The sequence below is a fragment of the Tiliqua scincoides genome, chromosome 3 (genome assembly GCF_035046505.1).
Source record: "Tiliqua scincoides isolate rTilSci1 chromosome 3, rTilSci1.hap2, whole genome shotgun sequence".
In the NCBI taxonomy this organism is placed as follows: Eukaryota; Metazoa; Chordata; class Lepidosauria; order Squamata; family Scincidae; genus Tiliqua; species Tiliqua scincoides.
The window spans coordinates 21,616,332-21,635,394 of NC_089823.1; the positions used below are offsets into that span (position 1 = coordinate 21,616,332).

Genomic DNA, 19,063 nt, shown 5'->3' on the forward strand with positions numbered 1-19,063 from the left:
CATTGTTAATTTCATTGCCTATGAATGCAATATAATTAACTATTAGCTAAATTGCTGGAGCCCGTAAGGGGCTTGGTTTGTCACCGGTGTGGCAAATTTAAAAAAAAAAAAAGCAACAGGTTTGAAGTTTGGAACGCTTCCAAGTTTATTCTGCAGAACATAGACAAAGCTGCACAACGGGCAAGCAAGTCTCTGCTGGTAAGGGGCAGGGCCATGGTTATTTATACAGAGTCATACAAGCAAGTCTCTTCCTCCGTGGGGGCTGAGCTCATTACGTGGTGGTCCCAGTTGCATCCCCACCCGTTCATTCTTATCTACATCCTTACTGGTGAGGAAATGTTGAAAGGGAACCCCAAAGCATGCACACAGCCCAGCAGCAGCCCCGTTTCCCTCCACAGAGCCATGGCGGGCCTTTTAAAGGGACAACTCGACTCGAGTCCTATCAAGTCACAAAAGAGTGACTCAGAAATTGCCCGTTATGACTTGTTTTCGAGGAGTCGCAGGGGGGCGCTGACTTGTGTCTCAACTCGAGTCACACCACGCTGGACTTTCCCATCCCTGCTATGCACCCTAGCTACTCACAGGAACAGAAGTTCTCAAGCCTCAGAACTCCCCTTTCTCCTGAGTACTGGCAAAAGTTTCAGTAGAGTGACTTTGTTCAGCTCCAGGTTTGGCTGAACCAGAAATTCCCCACTTGCTGTAACGATTAAGAATAAAACAAAGAAACTATTAAGACTCTTATAATAATGATATGGGAATTATACAAAAAGCAGAACAGACTATAAAAAAGCTAAGCTCCCAACCTAACACAAGTCAACCTCACCTAGGGATAACTTCTGGTGGCAGGCAATGGGAGGCAACTAGACACACCCCAGGAATGGTGTTTTTTCCCAAGAGGTACCTTTGAAGAACAAAACTAATGAGAGGTTCTGGACCCTCATTTTATTTTCACAACAGTCCTGTGAAGTAGGTTGGGCCAACTTCTGTTTCTCAGTCTAGAGTCACCCAGCAGGCTCTATGGCTGAGCAGAGATGGAGCCAGTTCTTTCCAGACCTAGTCTGGCACTATCTAACCACTACACGACATTGGCTCTCCACAGTCTGTATTATGTCCTCCTGCTTCCTTTGTTTCTTTGGCCTTTTTCACATCCCTGTCATGTTTGCTCAGTTTACTAATGGAAACAAATGTATCTGCACTCGAGCCTGCAGGCCCGATCTCAAAAGCTAATAAGGATTCAACTTGTCAACTCTCGTCTGCCTGACACAGAAACATGCTCTTCAGCCAGAAGGCAGCATCGTGGCTGAATGACTGATGCGTGAAACCGAAGAGGAGGCGATGCTGTCAAAAGCTTCATTCTGGAGAGCAACGAACTGCTTCAGTGCATAAAATGAGCAAGTCTATGGCACACAAGAGGGAGGTCGTCATGGAAATGAATATCTGACTCCCACTGAGCACAGAAGTGGCAGCCCTCAATTATCTCCCTACCTTTAGCCCAGGGACTAGAGGAAAAGTAGGGTTTGTTTAAGAGGGAATTTGGCTGAGAGATGTCGCAAACATTTGTTGCAGGAGTATTCAGCCATATGGGCATCTTTCCTTGATTTGTTCTGAGCTGCACAGAGGCAGGCGCAACTCATGTTGCACAGGGGCCCCTAGTTCTGCTCATCACCCTTTGTTGACTGCTATTTCATCCTTCCACCCACCTCACAAACAATCCCCCCCCTTAACTTGAGAGATGGGATAGCAGCTGGCAGACAGCCCGGCAAGAATTGGCAAGAACAATTTTTTTAAAAAAATTATATACTCATGCTCAGGGCTTTTTTTCTAATGGAACGCGGGGGGATGGAGTTCTGGCACCTTTTTGCAAGGGCCCCTCCCCTTTGGAGGCATTCCAGGAGGTGGGGAGCAAAATAGAGGCATTCGCTGGGTGGATGCTGGGGGGTGCAGGGTGGGCAGGCGCCTGGCCCCTGCCTGACCGCACAACAACCCCCTCCTGCCCCCATCTCCAAGCTCTCGCCTGAGCCCAGCCTGCCTCCACTCCCCCCGCGCTCTGCTTCCCAGCGCAGCTTCCAAGTCACTGGAGGGCGTGGGGGACACGTGCCGACACTGAGGAGGACGACGGACAGATGGACAGCTAGCCAGCCAGCCAGGGAGACGGGCTGCGGCACCCACGGAACGCCCAGGTACTGGCTTGGTGGAGGAGGAGGGGAAGGAAGCTGGCTGGTGCAGCCCCCATGCCAATCTGCAGCATAAGCCTAGGCATGTCTACTCAGAAGTATGTCTCATTGTGCTCAATGGGGCTTGCTCCTGGGAAAGGGTGCATAACCTTGCAGCCTGAGAGCCCAAGCATGTCTACTCAGAAGTAAGTTCCATTGTGTTCAATGGGGCTTACTCCTGGAAAAGTGTCATAGCCTTGCAGCCTGAGTAGACAGGCAGAGGAAGGGCTCTGTGGCTGCAGTCCTCTCCACACTTTCCTGGGAGGAAGCCCCACTGCCTCTAATGGGACTGACTTCTGAGGAGACAGACACAGGATTGGGCCCTGAGGCTGCCATCCTATCCACAGTAAGCCCCATTCACTAAAGTGGATTTCTGAGTAGACATGCATAGGATTGGCCTCTTAGGCTGCAATCCTAGGCACTTTCCGGGGTGTAAGCTCCATTGACTAGAACGAGACTTACTTCAGAGTAGACATACCTAGGATTGGGCTCTTAATCCTGGCAGAGATATATATCTGCACCCGTTTTCACATGCTAAGGGCAGGTGAAAAGGGATTCTACGTGTGTACAACTTGCCAGAGATCCTCCTCATCCTTCCCCCACAAGCATGCCCTCCGCCAGCCAGCGTTTGCAGCTCTCTCCAGCAATGCACAGCAGTTGCTCAGGGCAGCAGAGAACATACAATTGCATGCCAAGCGCCTTCCCAAAGACACAGAGTATTCTGATACCTGAATTAAACCATATTTAATTGCTTGTTTGCAAACGTAGCTGTTTCTATGTGCACCTAAGGACCCCTCTCGTGTAAGAATTCCTTTTTTGTTCTTACTCCCACAGTTGCTTAGAGTAATTTTATTACATGGAATTCATGCAAGACATTTTTCAGAATGCATTCACTGCTTCCTCTCTTCGAAGTAGTGCCACACTATATACTTCACACTACAAGTGCACCTGTACAGTATTTTTCCCCATGTGTAGAAAAAATAGGGGGAAGGGGATGTGGAGATTGACAGCCCAATCCTATGCATGTCTACTCAGAAGTAAATCTTTAGGGGGGAAGCACATAAAAAATATTTTATTTCTCCAATAAAAAATGGTTTAAATATAAATAAATAAAAGATTAACAAGTTGTGAGTTCCTGCACCTTTTAATTTACAAAAAAAGCACTGCTCATGCTTAATGACAGACTGCCCAGTCCTAAGCTTCCTAGCACCTGGAGGAACAGCAGCGCCAAAATGGCGACCGCTGTATCCTGCAGGTGCCAGGAAGCCACCAGAGGTCTCCTCTAGGGAAGGGGGTGTTTTTGTCCCCCCAAGTAAGATAGTAGGCTTACTTACAATGGGGCTTCTGAAATCTGCACTGGCTATTTTGCCAGCGCAGACTTGAGAATCTCCATGCCAGGCTTTTCAGCCCAACACACAGGATCCAGCACAGGCCTCCTCTGCTGCTCCCAACCCTGTCCCAGGCCAGTTCCTCACCCTGCCTCCCCACTAGGTATTGTAAATGTGCCATAAAGCATGTTTACAACATCATGGGAGGAAAGAGTTCTGGCGCTGGGCCGAGCAGCAGGTGGAGGACTCTGCTGCTGGGCCAAAGACAGGTAAGAGCACCAGGTGGCAGGTAAGAGACAGACTCTGCTGCTGAGCCCAGTGGCTAGGTGGTGGATCAATTGTCTGTTATTCACAGGGCAAGCCCATCCATGAGGCTAACTGAAGTGGTTCCCTCGGGCAGCAGATTGGGGGAGTGGATGCCCATCTCTTGCCACGAATTTGCCTCTGCTGCATGCTCGGCTTTGGAAAAAAGGAAGAAGGTGACAGAGGAAAAGAGGACATTTGGATGAGAGGAAAGTACTGTGCTAGAAGTAGGGAAAGCAGAGGCTGGCACATCATCAAGTAAGAGGTGCAGCATTTAATATGTCACTTCAAGGGTCAGTATGTATTGCTCTGACCCTGATTATTCACTATACTGCAAGGTAGCTGCATATGCCCATATGGGAAACTAGTCAGTGGTGGTTCACTGGCAGACTGCCCTCAGCCTATTCCTGCTTTACACACTGTAATCCCCTCAGCCCCCTTCTGGTCATGCATCTATCTGTTGCTCTCTGCTAATATGATGTGGTTCAATCCTATTCACGCTTACCTGGGAGTAAGCCCCATTGACTCTAATAGGACTTATTTCTGAGTAGACATTCCTAGTATTGAGTATGTGTTTATTTGTTAAGCAGTTCAGCAAAAGGCTTTTCAAAACAGCTGCTTGTGACATAGTGGTTGGGGGAGAGAATCTGTCCCTCATTTCACCCCCCCCATGACAAACAGTGGTTTATGTAATCTTACGCTAGACCCTACAGCTCCACTGGGTCATGCGTCACTACATGACAGGCTGTTCACAATCCAACTTGACAGTGCATGTCACATCTTCTTGCTTTCTTGAAATTGCTATGAGTGATGGCCCAATCTGCTTGGTGTACTGTTTGATTTGCATTGGAGGTAAACTTGGGGTTGATGGGCCCCATTGGCTGTGTTGTTTCAGCTGGATCACAAACCAGAGAAGCAGAAGGAGATTAGGGTAGGGAAAGACAAATGCCTTGATCCACATGAGCACATAAAACAGAAAAACCTGTGTAGCCATTTTTGTGCATAACCAGACTGAAGCATCTTAGCTCTACCACGTATGACATCTTGGTTCAGTCTTCTTCCTTTTGCAAGTGTACTCTGTTGAGCTATTTTTCAAACCTATATTATATGGCTTCTAGGTATGAACATTGATAATGTTGGGGAAAGCATGGAAGAATACATAGGGATAGGGAGAGAAGGATGTGACAAAGTATCAAGGGATATCTGTAAAGTGACAGGAATTTCTTTGCTACCTGCATTGCAGCTAGCATATGTGACTCTTGCAGAGGGAGTGAGATGCTAAAAAGGTTATATTATTTTTATTCAGCTTGCCTTCCAAACCATATAACTCCACACTAGCCTTTTTCTCTGGATTTGCCATTCTTTATTCACTTACTTTTTACAAAGCATCCACATGTCATTTCCAGGTAACTCCAGTATTTCCTATGTGTCTCCTATATGTATTCAGGCTTTATTTGTTTTATATATTTTTGCAATAAAATATGCAAATTTTGCAATTATGCCAGTGTGGACAGGCAAAAATGTTAAGGGTTTTAAATGTTCCTGTATGTTTGCATTAATTCATTCCTCTTTGTAGGCTCAATCCCTCATTTAGCTATTAAAAGATAAAAGAAAAAAATAGGAAGAGATCCATAATGGGGCAATTCACATAGTGACTCTTTAAGGGGCAATTACTCTCTAATAGTTTTGCAAAGGAAGAGAATCAATAGCCACAGGAAAGGTTAAAAGGTATTGCCTTCTCCTCTCTTACTTCTTTTGTTGGTGCTCTCTTATGCACACATTACCTCTATATAAATTGGGTCAGGAATGCACATTTGCTAAAATAATGCATACACTGTGGTTTCACTCTAAATCCACCTGCCAAATTAGTATCTGATGCAAATTTAAATTGGGGATTTCTTGTCTCACACTAGGGGTCACTACCTCACTGAATGGAAAGAGCCAAGGTGATCAGGGATGATTTGCTTGGTCAATACAGCTGCAATATTGTTGTCACAGTAGATATACAAACTAATTCATCCACATTTTTTACACACTGAAGTTCTGCATCATTCTCAAGCTCCTCATGGAATCTTTCCACTACATGAGGCCTATTAAACTTGGCACATGTGTTTGATTTGTTAATTTGAATGGTATGCTGAGCACTGACTTTTTCTCAACACAAGGGCTGCCCTGAGGCTTCATCATATCAAGAGCTTTCTATGGTGTGACTGCAAATGTCAAGCGGTGCTAGGGGAAAAGCAGGCGGGTACCACAACGGGCAGTAGTCTAGCTTAATTGTCTAGGATTTAGCCACCCAATGACCTTATGTAAGAGAAGTGCTTTCCATATAGAAATTGTTTCCCTTCACTTGCTCCTCTTGTCACATACTATTTAAATCAAAGACCTGGTTATAAATGCATTCTATTGAATGTCCCCAGTTCTCCTGATAAAGCAAAAGTCTGCAGAGCTAATATTTTTTTAAGCAACGTCAACACATTTGATTTTAGAGTTAAAAATCCTGTAGGGTAAATGTCTGACCTGAAGACTTCAGTGCTGTTCTTGAAAATTCAATACAAGGTTTCACACCGATTCTTTCTATGTCCTCAGATAAGTCTCTTAACCGTCCTGTTTCCTCATGTATGAAATACATTTCACAGGGCTGCTGGGCAGATTAGCAAATATTAAATATTACTTCAAAGATTACCGCAAAGATGAACAAGGGTGGTATCTCTAGAGATTTCCTCAGCCCAGCTGTTTGGGGTGGAGGGGGGAACTTGAACTAAACTAACTTTGACTGTGTTTGCTACAGTTTTAAAATCGTCGCTTCAGGGAAAATCTGATAAGCTCAACAATTCACAGCGGAAAAGCAGAGAATGCTGGAAACTGTTTTCTCAAGAATTATTCACCTTAGTTCTACAGTCAGAAATATTTGACAGTAAATGTGCGGATACTGCCAAAGACCGTGTATCCAGTGCCCTCCTTTCATTCAGTAACATCTAATCGGCATTGTCCACTCTCAGCAAAGCCACCACACAACACTCCTACTTGATCACAGGTTGATCATCTGATAGGTAAGGGGTGAGTACCTGGGTTCCTGGATGATGGTGAATGAATACAGTGCTGTGTTTCCATACATATAAAAGAAGCAAGTATTTTTGGACTAGCCTGATCTAACCAAATTATTCCATCACTGCTACAAGCATGTCAAATATATTTTGATATTCTTGTTGTATTGCTTCAGATTGCCACAGCCAGTGATTTAAACATGAGAATTGTACGTGCTTTTTGCAGGCTAATTGCTAGCCTGCTTCCATCATGGGACTCGGCTACAAGGAGTATGCAGTTGGTTACCCAATCCAGTCACTGATCAGACCTAGACTCCTTCAGGAAGGGGGCTGTATAATGTGCCGGAAGACCACAGCCATATGTGATGGTGGTGGTGGTGATGATGCTGATGAAGGTTTGTGTACCATGTTTCAACAAAAAAAGTTCACAAAGCATTCATAGAACAAAATAAACCGATAAATAATTCCCTATCCCTGAAGGGCTCATAATCTAAAAAAATGCAGGAAAAACACCAGCAAACAGCCATTAGCATTACAAACACTATGCTGAGATGAATTAGGACATGCTTTCTCACCCCCAAACTATGTAAATAAATGTCTGATGTGCCAGCTGTAGCCATATTTGAGTCAACTAGACCTAGCTGCAGTGATCCATACCTTGGTTACTTACCTATCGTAAAATGTTTCACATAGGGCTGCCCCTGAAGACTGTTCAGAACCTGCATTTGGTGCAGAATGCTGTGCCTATGTGGTGAATGGGCCTCAACAGTTTGATTCTGGTAAGCTGCTGGCCAGTTCATTTCTGGGCATAGTTCAAGGTGCTGGTTTTCACCTTTAAAGCCCTTTACGGTTTGGGACCAAGGTATTCAAGGACTGTCTTCTTCTATATTAACTGGTTTTCCCACGAAGGTCATTGGAAGGGGTCTTGATGCATGTACCATCCCTGGCATAGGCCGGACTGATGGCCACAAGGGATGAGGCCTTCTCTGTAGTGATGCCTCATCTTTAGAACTCCCTCACTTTTGACTTAAGATCAGCAACTTCCCTGTTAGCCTCCTGGTGGGGGCTAAAGCTGTTCTTCTTCTACTACTCATACCCCCCCCCAGTCTTCCTGCTGTTTTAGCTCTTTTATATAATCTTAATTTGTTGGTTTTTATTATTTTACTGCTTTGCTGTTTTATTACTGCTTTATTATTTATTGTTGTACTGTTTTAGCTATGGTGTGTGTTTCTTTTTAATTATATCTTATTGTAACTTTGAATTTTAAATTTTACTGTTAGCTGCCTTAAATGTCCCACTTTATGGGACATATTTTAAATAAATTTACATATACATATTTTAAATAAACATATTTTAAATAAATAGGGGAGCACCACATTAAAAGATGCCACTTTGCTCTTTTAGCAGGGATGATGACTTACTGACCATTTGCAGAAGTCATAAAAGTAATAACAGATCCTATGGAATTTTTCACAGGCTTGTGCAAACTCTGATTGATTGTGCTCATCCAAGGAAGAAGCCCATTTATCCTCAAATATAATGGGCAAGCATCTTGTACACCCCTAATTTCATCCCATTTGTTGTGGAGTGTCTTTATTGTTATTGTGATACTACAGTATTTCTATACCACCTGCAAATTATTTTAATATGCAAATTATTTTAATTTGCAGGATGAGTACCCTGCATTTAAAGATTCCCTCCCGCAAGCAGCTAAAATTTGAGCAAATGAATACAAAAATGAAATCAGCCCTTTTGTATCAAGAATTCATTTTTCTTTCCATGCAAAGTGCTTGTCCTGGTTGTGTCCACTTCATCACAACCAGAGGGTGATGAATCTTCCACCTTCCCTTTTAATCCATCAGACTTCCACATGTCCCAAGGCACAGTTCATATTTTGCCAGCATGGTACTTGCAGGGCTGTATGTTGACAAATACATAAATATCAGCAGGCTGACAAGTCATATTTTCCCCCATCAAATAATACGCATTTCACATTTATAGTAATAGTGCTTCACGCAGCAATATATAATAAATGAAACCTGTGGGCTGCTACAGCTGCTTGTGATAAATGCACATGAAGTTCACTGTGAAATGAAAGAACCGAAAATATTTCACAACAGTATTTAGAGCAATGTTTTTGGCTGAGCCTTTCCCAAAGCTATTTTAAAAATCAAATTTCTGATGGGTCCCAACCAGCACTACATTCTAAGAACTTCATCAAATAAGATATACCAGTCTTTCCTCTTGTCAATTTTTTGCCAAGCCTTTTTTCAACATGAGAAAAGGAAATGTGACTTCTAATATCTTCTGAAATATTCATTTGACTTCACCCCTGAAGGTCAAACTTTCATCACATATTTGGAACGAAGCAAAGGCAAGCTAGTGTGGAATATACTCTGAGCGAACCCTGGAGGATTGCAACTTCATGAATCATGAAATTAGCCCCGTAGGGACAGCGTGGATCAGAGTCAAAATCAAGTGACTGAGCAAATAGGGTGAATGCATTGCCCAGGGTTGGCCCAAGACCTCCTGATGCTTGAGGTGGCCTGCCAAGTGCTGCCCCCTTACCCAATTATGCACCTGCCTCTCCTGCTCCCACTCTCCCATGTCCTCCTAGCTCAGCACTCTCCTCCTCTCTGCATTCTTCTTCCTCTCTGTTCCAGTTTTCCAATCCGGGGAGTGGAAAGAGGAGTATTGGAGGCAGGTCAGGTGGACAGAGTTGGGTGCCCCCCACCAAGCTGCTGCCTGAGGCAACCAGTTGGCCTCCTGAATGAGTTGGACCTGGCATTGGTTGGCAACCTTCAGTTTCGAAAGACTATGGCATAAACCTACAGCACCCGGTATTCCCAGGCAGTCTCCCATCCAAGTACTAACCAGGCTTGACCCTGCTTAGCTTCTGAGATCAGACAAGATTGGGCACATGCAGGGTAACAGTTGCTGTATCTCATATTGGCCATACTCAAGAGGAGAAGGCTGTAAAAGAAAACTGGGGAACAGTTTCAGTTATTATTATCATTATTAACTGTATTTATATTCTATATTTATATTTATTCTATTTCTAGGGACAGTCTAGCAACACACACACAAAATATGTAAGGACTCTAGCAGCCTCAAGAGCACAGGACCCCAATCATTATTAATTCATAATTTATTTTTATTATTATTAATGAAATATTCTTTTCTATATCTTTTTTGCCTAGTAGGTTGTGATAGATTGTTTAAAAAGTGGGTCCCTGTGCTCAAAAGGTTGGGAAGCACTGACCTAGACTGATGAGTTAAAAATACACAGTTTATTGGTGGATTGTCTCTTGATTCTAATCCGAATGAACCTAGGACTGTTCACGTTCCTGAAGGAATCGTATAGGACCGACCATTCACAGACTTCTGAGGAATTAAAGGACTGTTCCCCCAAACCTTAATAGTCATTCCAGGGTACCCATAAGGCTGGCCTGGAGAGCAAAATGTGCAGTTAGGGACTTCCAGGACAGACAAAAGGTACTGGGTTCACAGATGATCTACAGCACACCAATTACTAGAGAAAAATCAGAAAATGACATTTTAATTGGGGGTTATGAAGATTACCTTGCACCACTGTTAGCTTAGCAGCTACCAATTTTCTTCTGCAAATCAAGGAAGCATGCTTGCAAAGTTTTTTCTTTAATGCTTCAAACACATTACACAACCTACCAAAAACTGGCTCACAACCCACTGGTGGGTCCCAACCTGTAGTTTGAGAAACACTGGTCTAGGTGTTTCTACTTTTCTGGTGTTAGCAATAAAAGAGCTATCGGGGAAGGTCTGCTGTGTCCTGCTTTTCTAGCATTTGTTGTACACAGGCTGGGAAAAAATCCAATTTAGCCAAAGGCACAAATACATACCACTCTGCATAAGAGAGGCTAGATGAAAACAGAAAGCCATTTGCTAAAGAGTAATGACCATGGCGTGCATGTAACTGCTTAGAAAAATTGATTCTATCCTTCTGCCAAGTGAGGAAGAGAACATTTTTTTCATCTCTCTGCTTTGTCCTCTTGATTTTTGACTAGGTGCTGGCAGAAATGTGATGACATGCTCCTCGCAGATTCAGATGACCGGCTCCAGATGACCCAAGACAACTGAGCCAAACCATCTGCAATAGGGTCATGGCAGGCTCTCAGGAACCATACAATCTTTCAGTGTGGGAAAATTACTTCTTGACGCCAAAAGTGGAAATCAGTCACTTGAAAGAATGCAAGATGAGACCTGTTGCATCAGACCAAATACAGGTTGAGACATGTTCCAAGAATGGATGGCAAAAAATGTACTACAGCAAATCAATTTAAAAAACAAAGTCTCTTTCCTTAGATGATTTAAAAACAGCCTTGCTGACCTTTGTAATCACACAGAGATAATCAGCCTGTGTCCAGGAGCTTCACTAGGTGGCAGCAATCAATGAGGGGGAAAGAATGGAGGTGATAATTGCTGCCATTTAGCCTTCTTTCACAGGCTCAAGGGGAAGGGAGGAGTGAAGCCTGCAGAGAGAATGATTGATGGATTGTCAGAGGACTGCCCTCTCTGGCATTAAATGACTGTTTTCCTTTCATTTAAAGGGCCCTTCTCATCAGCTTTGAGATAGAAAAATCTGTGGATACTTAGGTTATACCTGTAATTACTTGTATGACTGTCTCTCTGCAACAGTAAAAAGTAGTTTTTTAAACTGTGATTTTAAAGGGGTGCATTTTTCCCCTTCTCCAGGGATCAGCACATTTCTTCTCATTTACAGGGGCCATTCGTGTTGAATCAAATTGTGTATAAAAAATCAGTGTATAACAAGGCTGGACCTGTATGTATCTACTCCAGCATCCTGCTTCATACACAGTCCACAATTACAATATCTCTGGCCAACTACTATCCAGACTCTGCTTAAAGGCTTCCAATTATGGAGAGCCTACTACCTTCTGAGACAGACCGGTCCACTGACAAACATTTCATACTGTTGAAGACCAGCAATATACTGAGGTAACATAGCTTAACAAACAAAAACTCTTCCAACAATACCATCAGGAAGATCTTCCTAATATTTAATAAAAATCTTTTTGCTGTTGTAATTGAAACCCATATTTCCAGGTTCTACCCTCTGGAGAAACTGAGAATCAATTCATTTCATCCATCACATTATAGCCTCTCAGATATTTGTAGATATTATGTCACCTCTTAACTATCTCTTCTCCAGGCTAAACATGTCCAACTCCTAATATGACATAGTTTCTAGTCATCGTCCCCCAGTTGTGGTCCTTTGAACCATTCCAGTTTGTCAGTATCCCTCTTAAACTGCAGCACCCAGAACTGACACAATATTCCAGGTGGGATCTGACTTAAAGCAGCATGCAGCTATCTGGATATGGTGCTTCTGTTGATGTACCATAGAATTAAATATGCCTTCTTTGCCCCTCTCATTACACTGCTGAAGCATGTTTAACCTCTCTTGATGAAGCAGGCTAGGCCTCAAACTTTGGTCAATACATTGATGTGCAGAAGGATAAGGAAGAAGTTGGGAAAAGGAGTAAGTCTGGATGAGTGGATGGATGGTTTGTGAAGTTAAACAGGTTTAATCAGTGGTTCCCAAACTGTGAGCAAACCAGCTGGGGAGCCATGGAATCCTTGCAACAAAACCCAACACCCTATACAATATACAGGAGTGTAGCCCTATTGGGGAGTCCTAGCCAATGACCTAGTAGGTCAAGGGAACCACCATTTGAAAATATTTGGGAACCACTGTATTTAATGTTTCAATTTGTAGCAAAGAAAGTATTAAACATGTGTTGTACTGTGCCTATGAGCAGAGGCTCTTTTGAATACACGTGAAATAAAGTTGTCTCAGGAAGAGTTTGCTTCTAAATGCAGAACTTTACATTTATCCTATTGAAGTTTGTTAGTTTCCTGTTTGCCTAGGTTTCGATCCTCTCATGCTCATCTTCTACCCTGTTCTTGATCTCCAAGATATTAGCTATGCTGCCCAATTTAGTGTTGGCTGTAGGTTTTATCAGCATCCCCTCTTCTCCCTCATCCAAGTCATTTATGATATTGAACAATACCAAACCCAAGACCAAAATACCAACTAAAGAAATAAGTGAACAACCAAGGAACAGGACAATGGCCAAGATGGTAGATCCATGACTCTCTCAAAGCAGTCTACAGTTTAGCGAATTCTGCATCGGTTTGAGGACTGAACACTGAATGTTGACAATTACAGTGTGAGGGGTATTTTTGTTGTCTTACATAGCTTGTTGCTGCCTTCAACCCTTTTGATTGGAGAAATAATATCAATACATTAAGTAAATGGCATTGCTTTAAAATCTATTATCAGCGGCTACACTGACCTTAGATTTATTAAGACCATTCCTACTTGAGCAACTATGAGTTCTTTTTATGCTTTAAAATGCCCAGCACCCAGGGGCATTTTCTGTGCAGTGTCAAACAGCTAATTAAACTCTTTGCCGATTGTCTGCTGGTAGGCAAGCACCAGTTCCATACTCACTCCAGCACGAGTCACTTGTTTAGCAGGGTCATATTTGAGGCAGCACAGCAGGTACATTACCCTCTGTTGTGCCCAAATCTCTCTTGAATGATTGGGTTGCTTTACATGTTTGTTTTTTAAAATGTGGACATCAGATTTGTGTTGTTCCTGGTATTTGGATTGGACCAAAGTGCCTACCCCATTTGGAATGTTCAAGGCAGTGGTTCTCAAACTTTTAGCACGGGAACGCACTTTTTAGAATGAGAATCTGTCAGGACCCACCGGAAGTGATGTCATGACCTTAAGTGATATCATCAACCAGGAAAATTTTTAACAATCTTAGGCTGCAATCCTACCCACACGTACCCAGGAGTAAGCCCCATTTACTATCATTGTTAAAAGCATTTAAATAGTAGCCTGTTAAAAGTACAGATGTGTAACATTTCCCCAAATACAGTCACACACCATGGTAGCATCAAGTCTAATATTAAAAATCAAATATTGAAATGAATGGGGACCCACCTGAAATTGGCTTGCGACGCACCTAGTGGGTCCTGACCTGGTCTAAGAAATAGTGGTTTAAGGAAAGGCTTCTTTCCACTTTGTGCTCAAATGTTGCATGAGAAAAGTGAAAGACATTGAAAAACACGGAGCATGTATGACCTCTTGTAGAAGCAGAATCCTGAAAACTGCTATGGAACTCACTTATCATAGTGCTACATGAACTTCTTTGCACGTATTTGTGGAACAGTCTGTGTGGAACTTCTTGCTGCTCACAGTTCTTCTGATCCAAACCTATAACTAAATGTTACATATAAAGTGTAAACTGTGTTAAATGCAAGCATGACTGCTACAAACAGGAGTTTGAAACCTGTGTGCACTCATGATATAGGCACACAGCTCCTGCAATGCCCTGAACAGTTCTGAACTTTCATTGCTGCAGAAGGCGGGGGAAAGCATGTAAAACTATTTCTGCCCAACGTTGCATATATGCAACAGGGAGCAAATTTGTACACCTGTGGGCCAGGCAGAAATCGGTTAAGTACTTTTAGGTTGTTTTTCTTGGGTTTAGGTCACTATTATATGTTCCAAGTGTGAAACCAGCCTCACAGCAAGCTAATTCCCCCCCCCCAAGTCTCAGAAGATAGCCTCTTAAGATCAGATATTACTTTGTTGCTACTCCTGTTGCTTATTACTTAAAATTAGTTTATTTTGGTCAATTTTTTTTCCACCCCCAAGGACATTCTTTTACTAAAGGATAAATAGAAAGTTTCTCCTGCATTCTGTTGTATGATCACACAAGCAATGGGTAAAAACATATGGCATGTGGGTTGCACTGAGCTCATAAAAGCAGCATTTTCTTTTGGCGCAGGGATTCTTGATGCAACAAGGAGAATCTCAGTTTGTTTTTAAAGACAAGGTTTCTGAATCCTCACATCTGAAAAGAAATGACATTAAAGAACAGGTTTCAGGTTTGCAGTCTCCTTCAGACGTGGATCCCCTTCTTTTTATGAAGAATCATTTGCTTTCGGAAGGGGGGTGTTCGCAGACTGCCCATTTTTGTTACCCTCTTCATTGACAGCAACCCTTCAAATAGGGCCCGAGTTACCCTTCATACATATGAATAACAATGTGCTTTGCCTTATGCAGGAAAGATGCAAGTATTACATCCTTTCACCATATAGGGAAATGTAACAGTAAGTTAGGCCCCATAAGTTGGGGTGTTTAAAAATGGTTTTATTTTTTCACAGATTTCAACTGCTGTATTTTCTAGGAAAAAGCAACTTCAGAAGGGGACTTGAAGCTGTAATGCAGGGATTCTTATGTGCTTCTGCCCGGTGTTCCACAAAATTTAATGCTGGTTTGTAGAAAGCACACTCCACTTACTTTACAGCAAATGGATCAGTGGATTATCCTGGGACAACATAACTAGTGAGCAATACAGACTGAATTTCTAGATAGATTTGTTCAGGGAATTTTGTTTTGTTTGCTCTTTTCACTCGAAACCAGCTGGCAAACTCACCACTGTCACAATGTTTGGGGTTTTGTGGACTTTGCTCTTGAGTAGCATCCTGGCTCACTCTGTTGAGCATCACAAGTTATTGAACCCAATATGGTCAAGCTATTTCCTTGTGTCCATCCAGCCGAGTTCAGGCATTTTCTATCAGTCTGCTTACTGCATTTTTCTTTACTAGCCTGTCTCCACTGTTTAACTCCTTCTTCTTTTGGGGTTTTGAATAAACTGGTTATGTTTTGATCCTTTTTTGATCTTTTGCCTACCTAGTTGATGTTGATGGGTAAATCAGTGGGTTATCATTCCTGGCACTACTGTGATTTGATCTTAAACAAGAATCATGGGATTCTGTGTTTTGTTGCTGAGGTTTCCCCAGCAACCCCCCTCTGCCTGGTCTTTTTAGTTTGGGATGGCGGTAGCAGACGTAACTACCAGTTCACCCTCATTCAGTTGCTGACCCAGTATAAAGGGAAAACAGAAAGCAGGAAGGGGTGTGTGAGCTTCTCCTCTCAGTCCGCTTGGATTACATGCAGGGTAACCACCAGGCTCTCCCGTTCCTTCCCTGACAGTTACCTAATGGGGCTGACTGAGACGGTCATGTAACAGTTTGGTTGGGGCATTCACTCTCATCCAACTGCTCAGCTGCACTGCCCTTACTCCTTCTCCACTCCCTGGATTGGAAGAAGGTGCAATAGCCCACTAGAGCTTGTCTTACCATGACCAGTCTTTATCATCACATTAAGGAGCTTGTGAGGGGATTTTTCAAGGCAAGTGCACCAAAGCTGCATGGCTGTGCTTCAGCCATCTGACATAAGAACAGCTTCATTCACAACTGCTCAAATGTGGGATGGCTCATGATCAGATGAAAATATGGATCAACCCACCAGCTTTCTTCTACTAAAATAATGTTTCATTTTTTTATTCAAACACTCCTCCAGCAGGTAATAGAAGCCTTTGAGTTACCAGCTTAGAAACAGTGCTACGATACCAGGACATCAACATCAGTTACTATTCTGGTCAATCCCACAGACTCCCTGTACTGTATGTATAGGTAGATACAAAAACACATAGATAGCACAACCCTATGCTTGTCTACTCAGAAGTAAGTCCCACTGTGTTTAATGAGGACTACTCACAGGAAAGCATATAGAGGGTTGCAGCCTAAATTTGATAACCTATCAGAACGAAGGTCTAGTTTTCACTGAGGCGGTAAAGTCAAGACTGGACTAAATCACCTGAGGGTACAAGAATGCACTCACATTACTGAATGCTCCTCCACACAACTAGCCACTGTCCACAAAAAAAAATTAGATGTCAGACACAATGATCGTCTACAACAGAGATTCTCAAACCTGGGCCGTTTGACACCTCAGCCTGAGAGCTTCAGCCTCTGGCCCCTTAACAGGCAGGGGAGGGGAAAGGCAGTGATGTGATCCCCAAGACTGCACTGGTGCCAGGGACCAAGGATTTTTTTTTAAACTTACAGGGGGACAAAGCAGGCTCCAGGAGGTGCGGGGAGCCCTGCACAGTGCTCCATAGGGCTCCCCAAGCCTTAGAATACTAAAAATAAGCTATTGGAAACAATAGCCCGCTGTGCCCCCTGTAAGTAAAAAAAAAAAACCCTTCGTCCCGAGCATCAGTGCAGTCTTGGGGATCACGTCGCTGCCTTGGCCTCTCTCCTGCCGAGACTTACCTTGGGAGTTGTACTGCCAAGAAGTTTGAGAATCCCTGTTCTACAACATCTAGTTTTTCCAGATCTCTACGACGTCTTGTTTTCTACGTGCAGTGAGAGTTTTTTGTATGGTGGATTCAATCTTATGAAACCCCAGTCACACACTACAGTGGTATAGTCCAGATTCAGGGAACCCCTTTGGTGAGAACCAAACCAAAGAGTGTATACTCTACTCACTTTTGTTGGCTACTTGCATCCATGGGATAAGAAACCGGGTTCTTTAACTGCAGAAGCCCTCATTACTCAGCTATTTAACATGGAGTTTGGGTATCCTCATCACACACACAGTGTCCACATCACAACCGGCCTAAATAAGAATAGTTCCAGTATTAATAAGATTCATCTCAGCTGGAGAGTTTCCAACTCACCATCAGTTACATTCATTAATGGTGTATCAATTCTCAAACTACCATTCATTTCAATGAAGATTGTGCAGGGGAAGATTCTTGTTGACTGGGGTCTCTTTTGCAAAGAAACTGGCGCAACCTGGGCAAAATATGTATAACCTGGAAGTCAGCAAGAAAGAATTATTTGAATAATACTACTCAGAAGTTTTTAAAATTTTAAAATACACCCTGTGAACACATCCCTATTAGTGTCCCCAGCACCCAAAATGTTAGCAGAATTTTCCGCAAGTACAAAAATACACATTTATTTGGGAACACATACAATAGCAAAATTTTATCAAGATATACAATCTCGAAGCTTTTTTCCAAGATAATGCATTACTTTCAATATATTATAATAAAGATTATTTCAATAGTAGATAATAAAATTACATAAGTTCTGCTTGCAATGCCAACAATAAGATGGCATACAGAAATGCCATTGGACAGCATCATCATTAAGAAACTACTCACAATCAAAACAAAAAAAACAAACAAGAAGTAAACACCCATATGGAACACAATGAATGACACACATACACACACACACACACACAAAACGTAAGAGTCGTAAGTTACAGAATGTTTGGGATAGTAAACCAAAGTAAAGAGCTGGGAAGAAAATCCTTTAACAGAGTCTAGCAGTAGTGTGGAGATATCTTGCATCAAACACCAGAAAGCTCACTCTGTTTTCTTGCCCCCTGCGTCACAGGGCCAACATCCCAAGTGACTGGAAATGATGGCTTAGTGCATCACTTCCTCTCCTTCCCACCCTGTATTTTGGGTACCATGTGACCCAGCTAAGAGCACCCTGGTCATGGGACCAGGGAAGTGGCACTTGGTAGGCACCTATTTTCTTTCACTCCATACTTCACCCCATGATCTGCTTTAGGGGTAGTAACCAAGAAACACCTCTACAAACTTGCCCCACCATCCTGGACTAATAAAAATGGGTTTGGGGTCATGGGACCAGGGATGTGGATGGAAATGGAGATCACTCAGTGGTCTTTCACCTGACGCTAGCCTTTCAGGATGCCAAGTAATACTTCTAGCAAACACGAAGACTCCCATAATGTCTATAGCAGCGATTCCCAACTGGTGGCCAATGGTAGCAGGGGAGGTAGTCTGTGAGCCAGCAATTTGCAGACAAACAGAGCACTGTGCAAACATTTATTCACCAGTGCTTACATGGGCCCTCCTGCACTCCTTTGGCTCCAACTGGCCGAAATCGGGGCAACCCAGCAGCTGTTGGCGATGACATCTTGGCCACTTTCTCCTGCGGCTGCACACTCAGTGGTCCGTAATGGACCTGAGTGGGGTGGCACAGGTTGGTGGTTGCCAGAAGGTAGGGAACCATTGGTCTCTAGCAGGAGTAGGCAACCAACATGTGCTACTTAACAAAATGGCTACCTGCCATAAATCTACTGTGATGTATGAAGTAGTAAAAATCGGATTCTTTATTTGCATACTTTTTTTAAAAAGCAGATTAAAGATAAATTATATTTGAACTTGAACAAGTTTTAAGTTTGTATTGTATTTATTTTTTT

At 42.9% G+C, this 19,063-nt stretch overlaps 1 protein-coding gene across 1 annotated transcript in view; it reads left to right on the plus strand.

Annotated features, from left to right (window-relative positions):
* Positions 1-13,950, plus strand: part of FDX1 (ferredoxin 1) — a 36,632-nt gene extending 22,682 nt beyond the window's left edge. The window contains exon 5 of the mRNA XM_066620561.1: positions 10,935-13,950. Coding sequence (XP_066476658.1) covers positions 10,935-10,952 — 18 coding nt within the window. The 3' untranslated portion in view covers positions 10,953-13,950. The remainder of the gene's footprint in view (positions 1-10,934) is intronic.
* Positions 13,951-19,063: the final 5,113 nt, after the last annotated feature.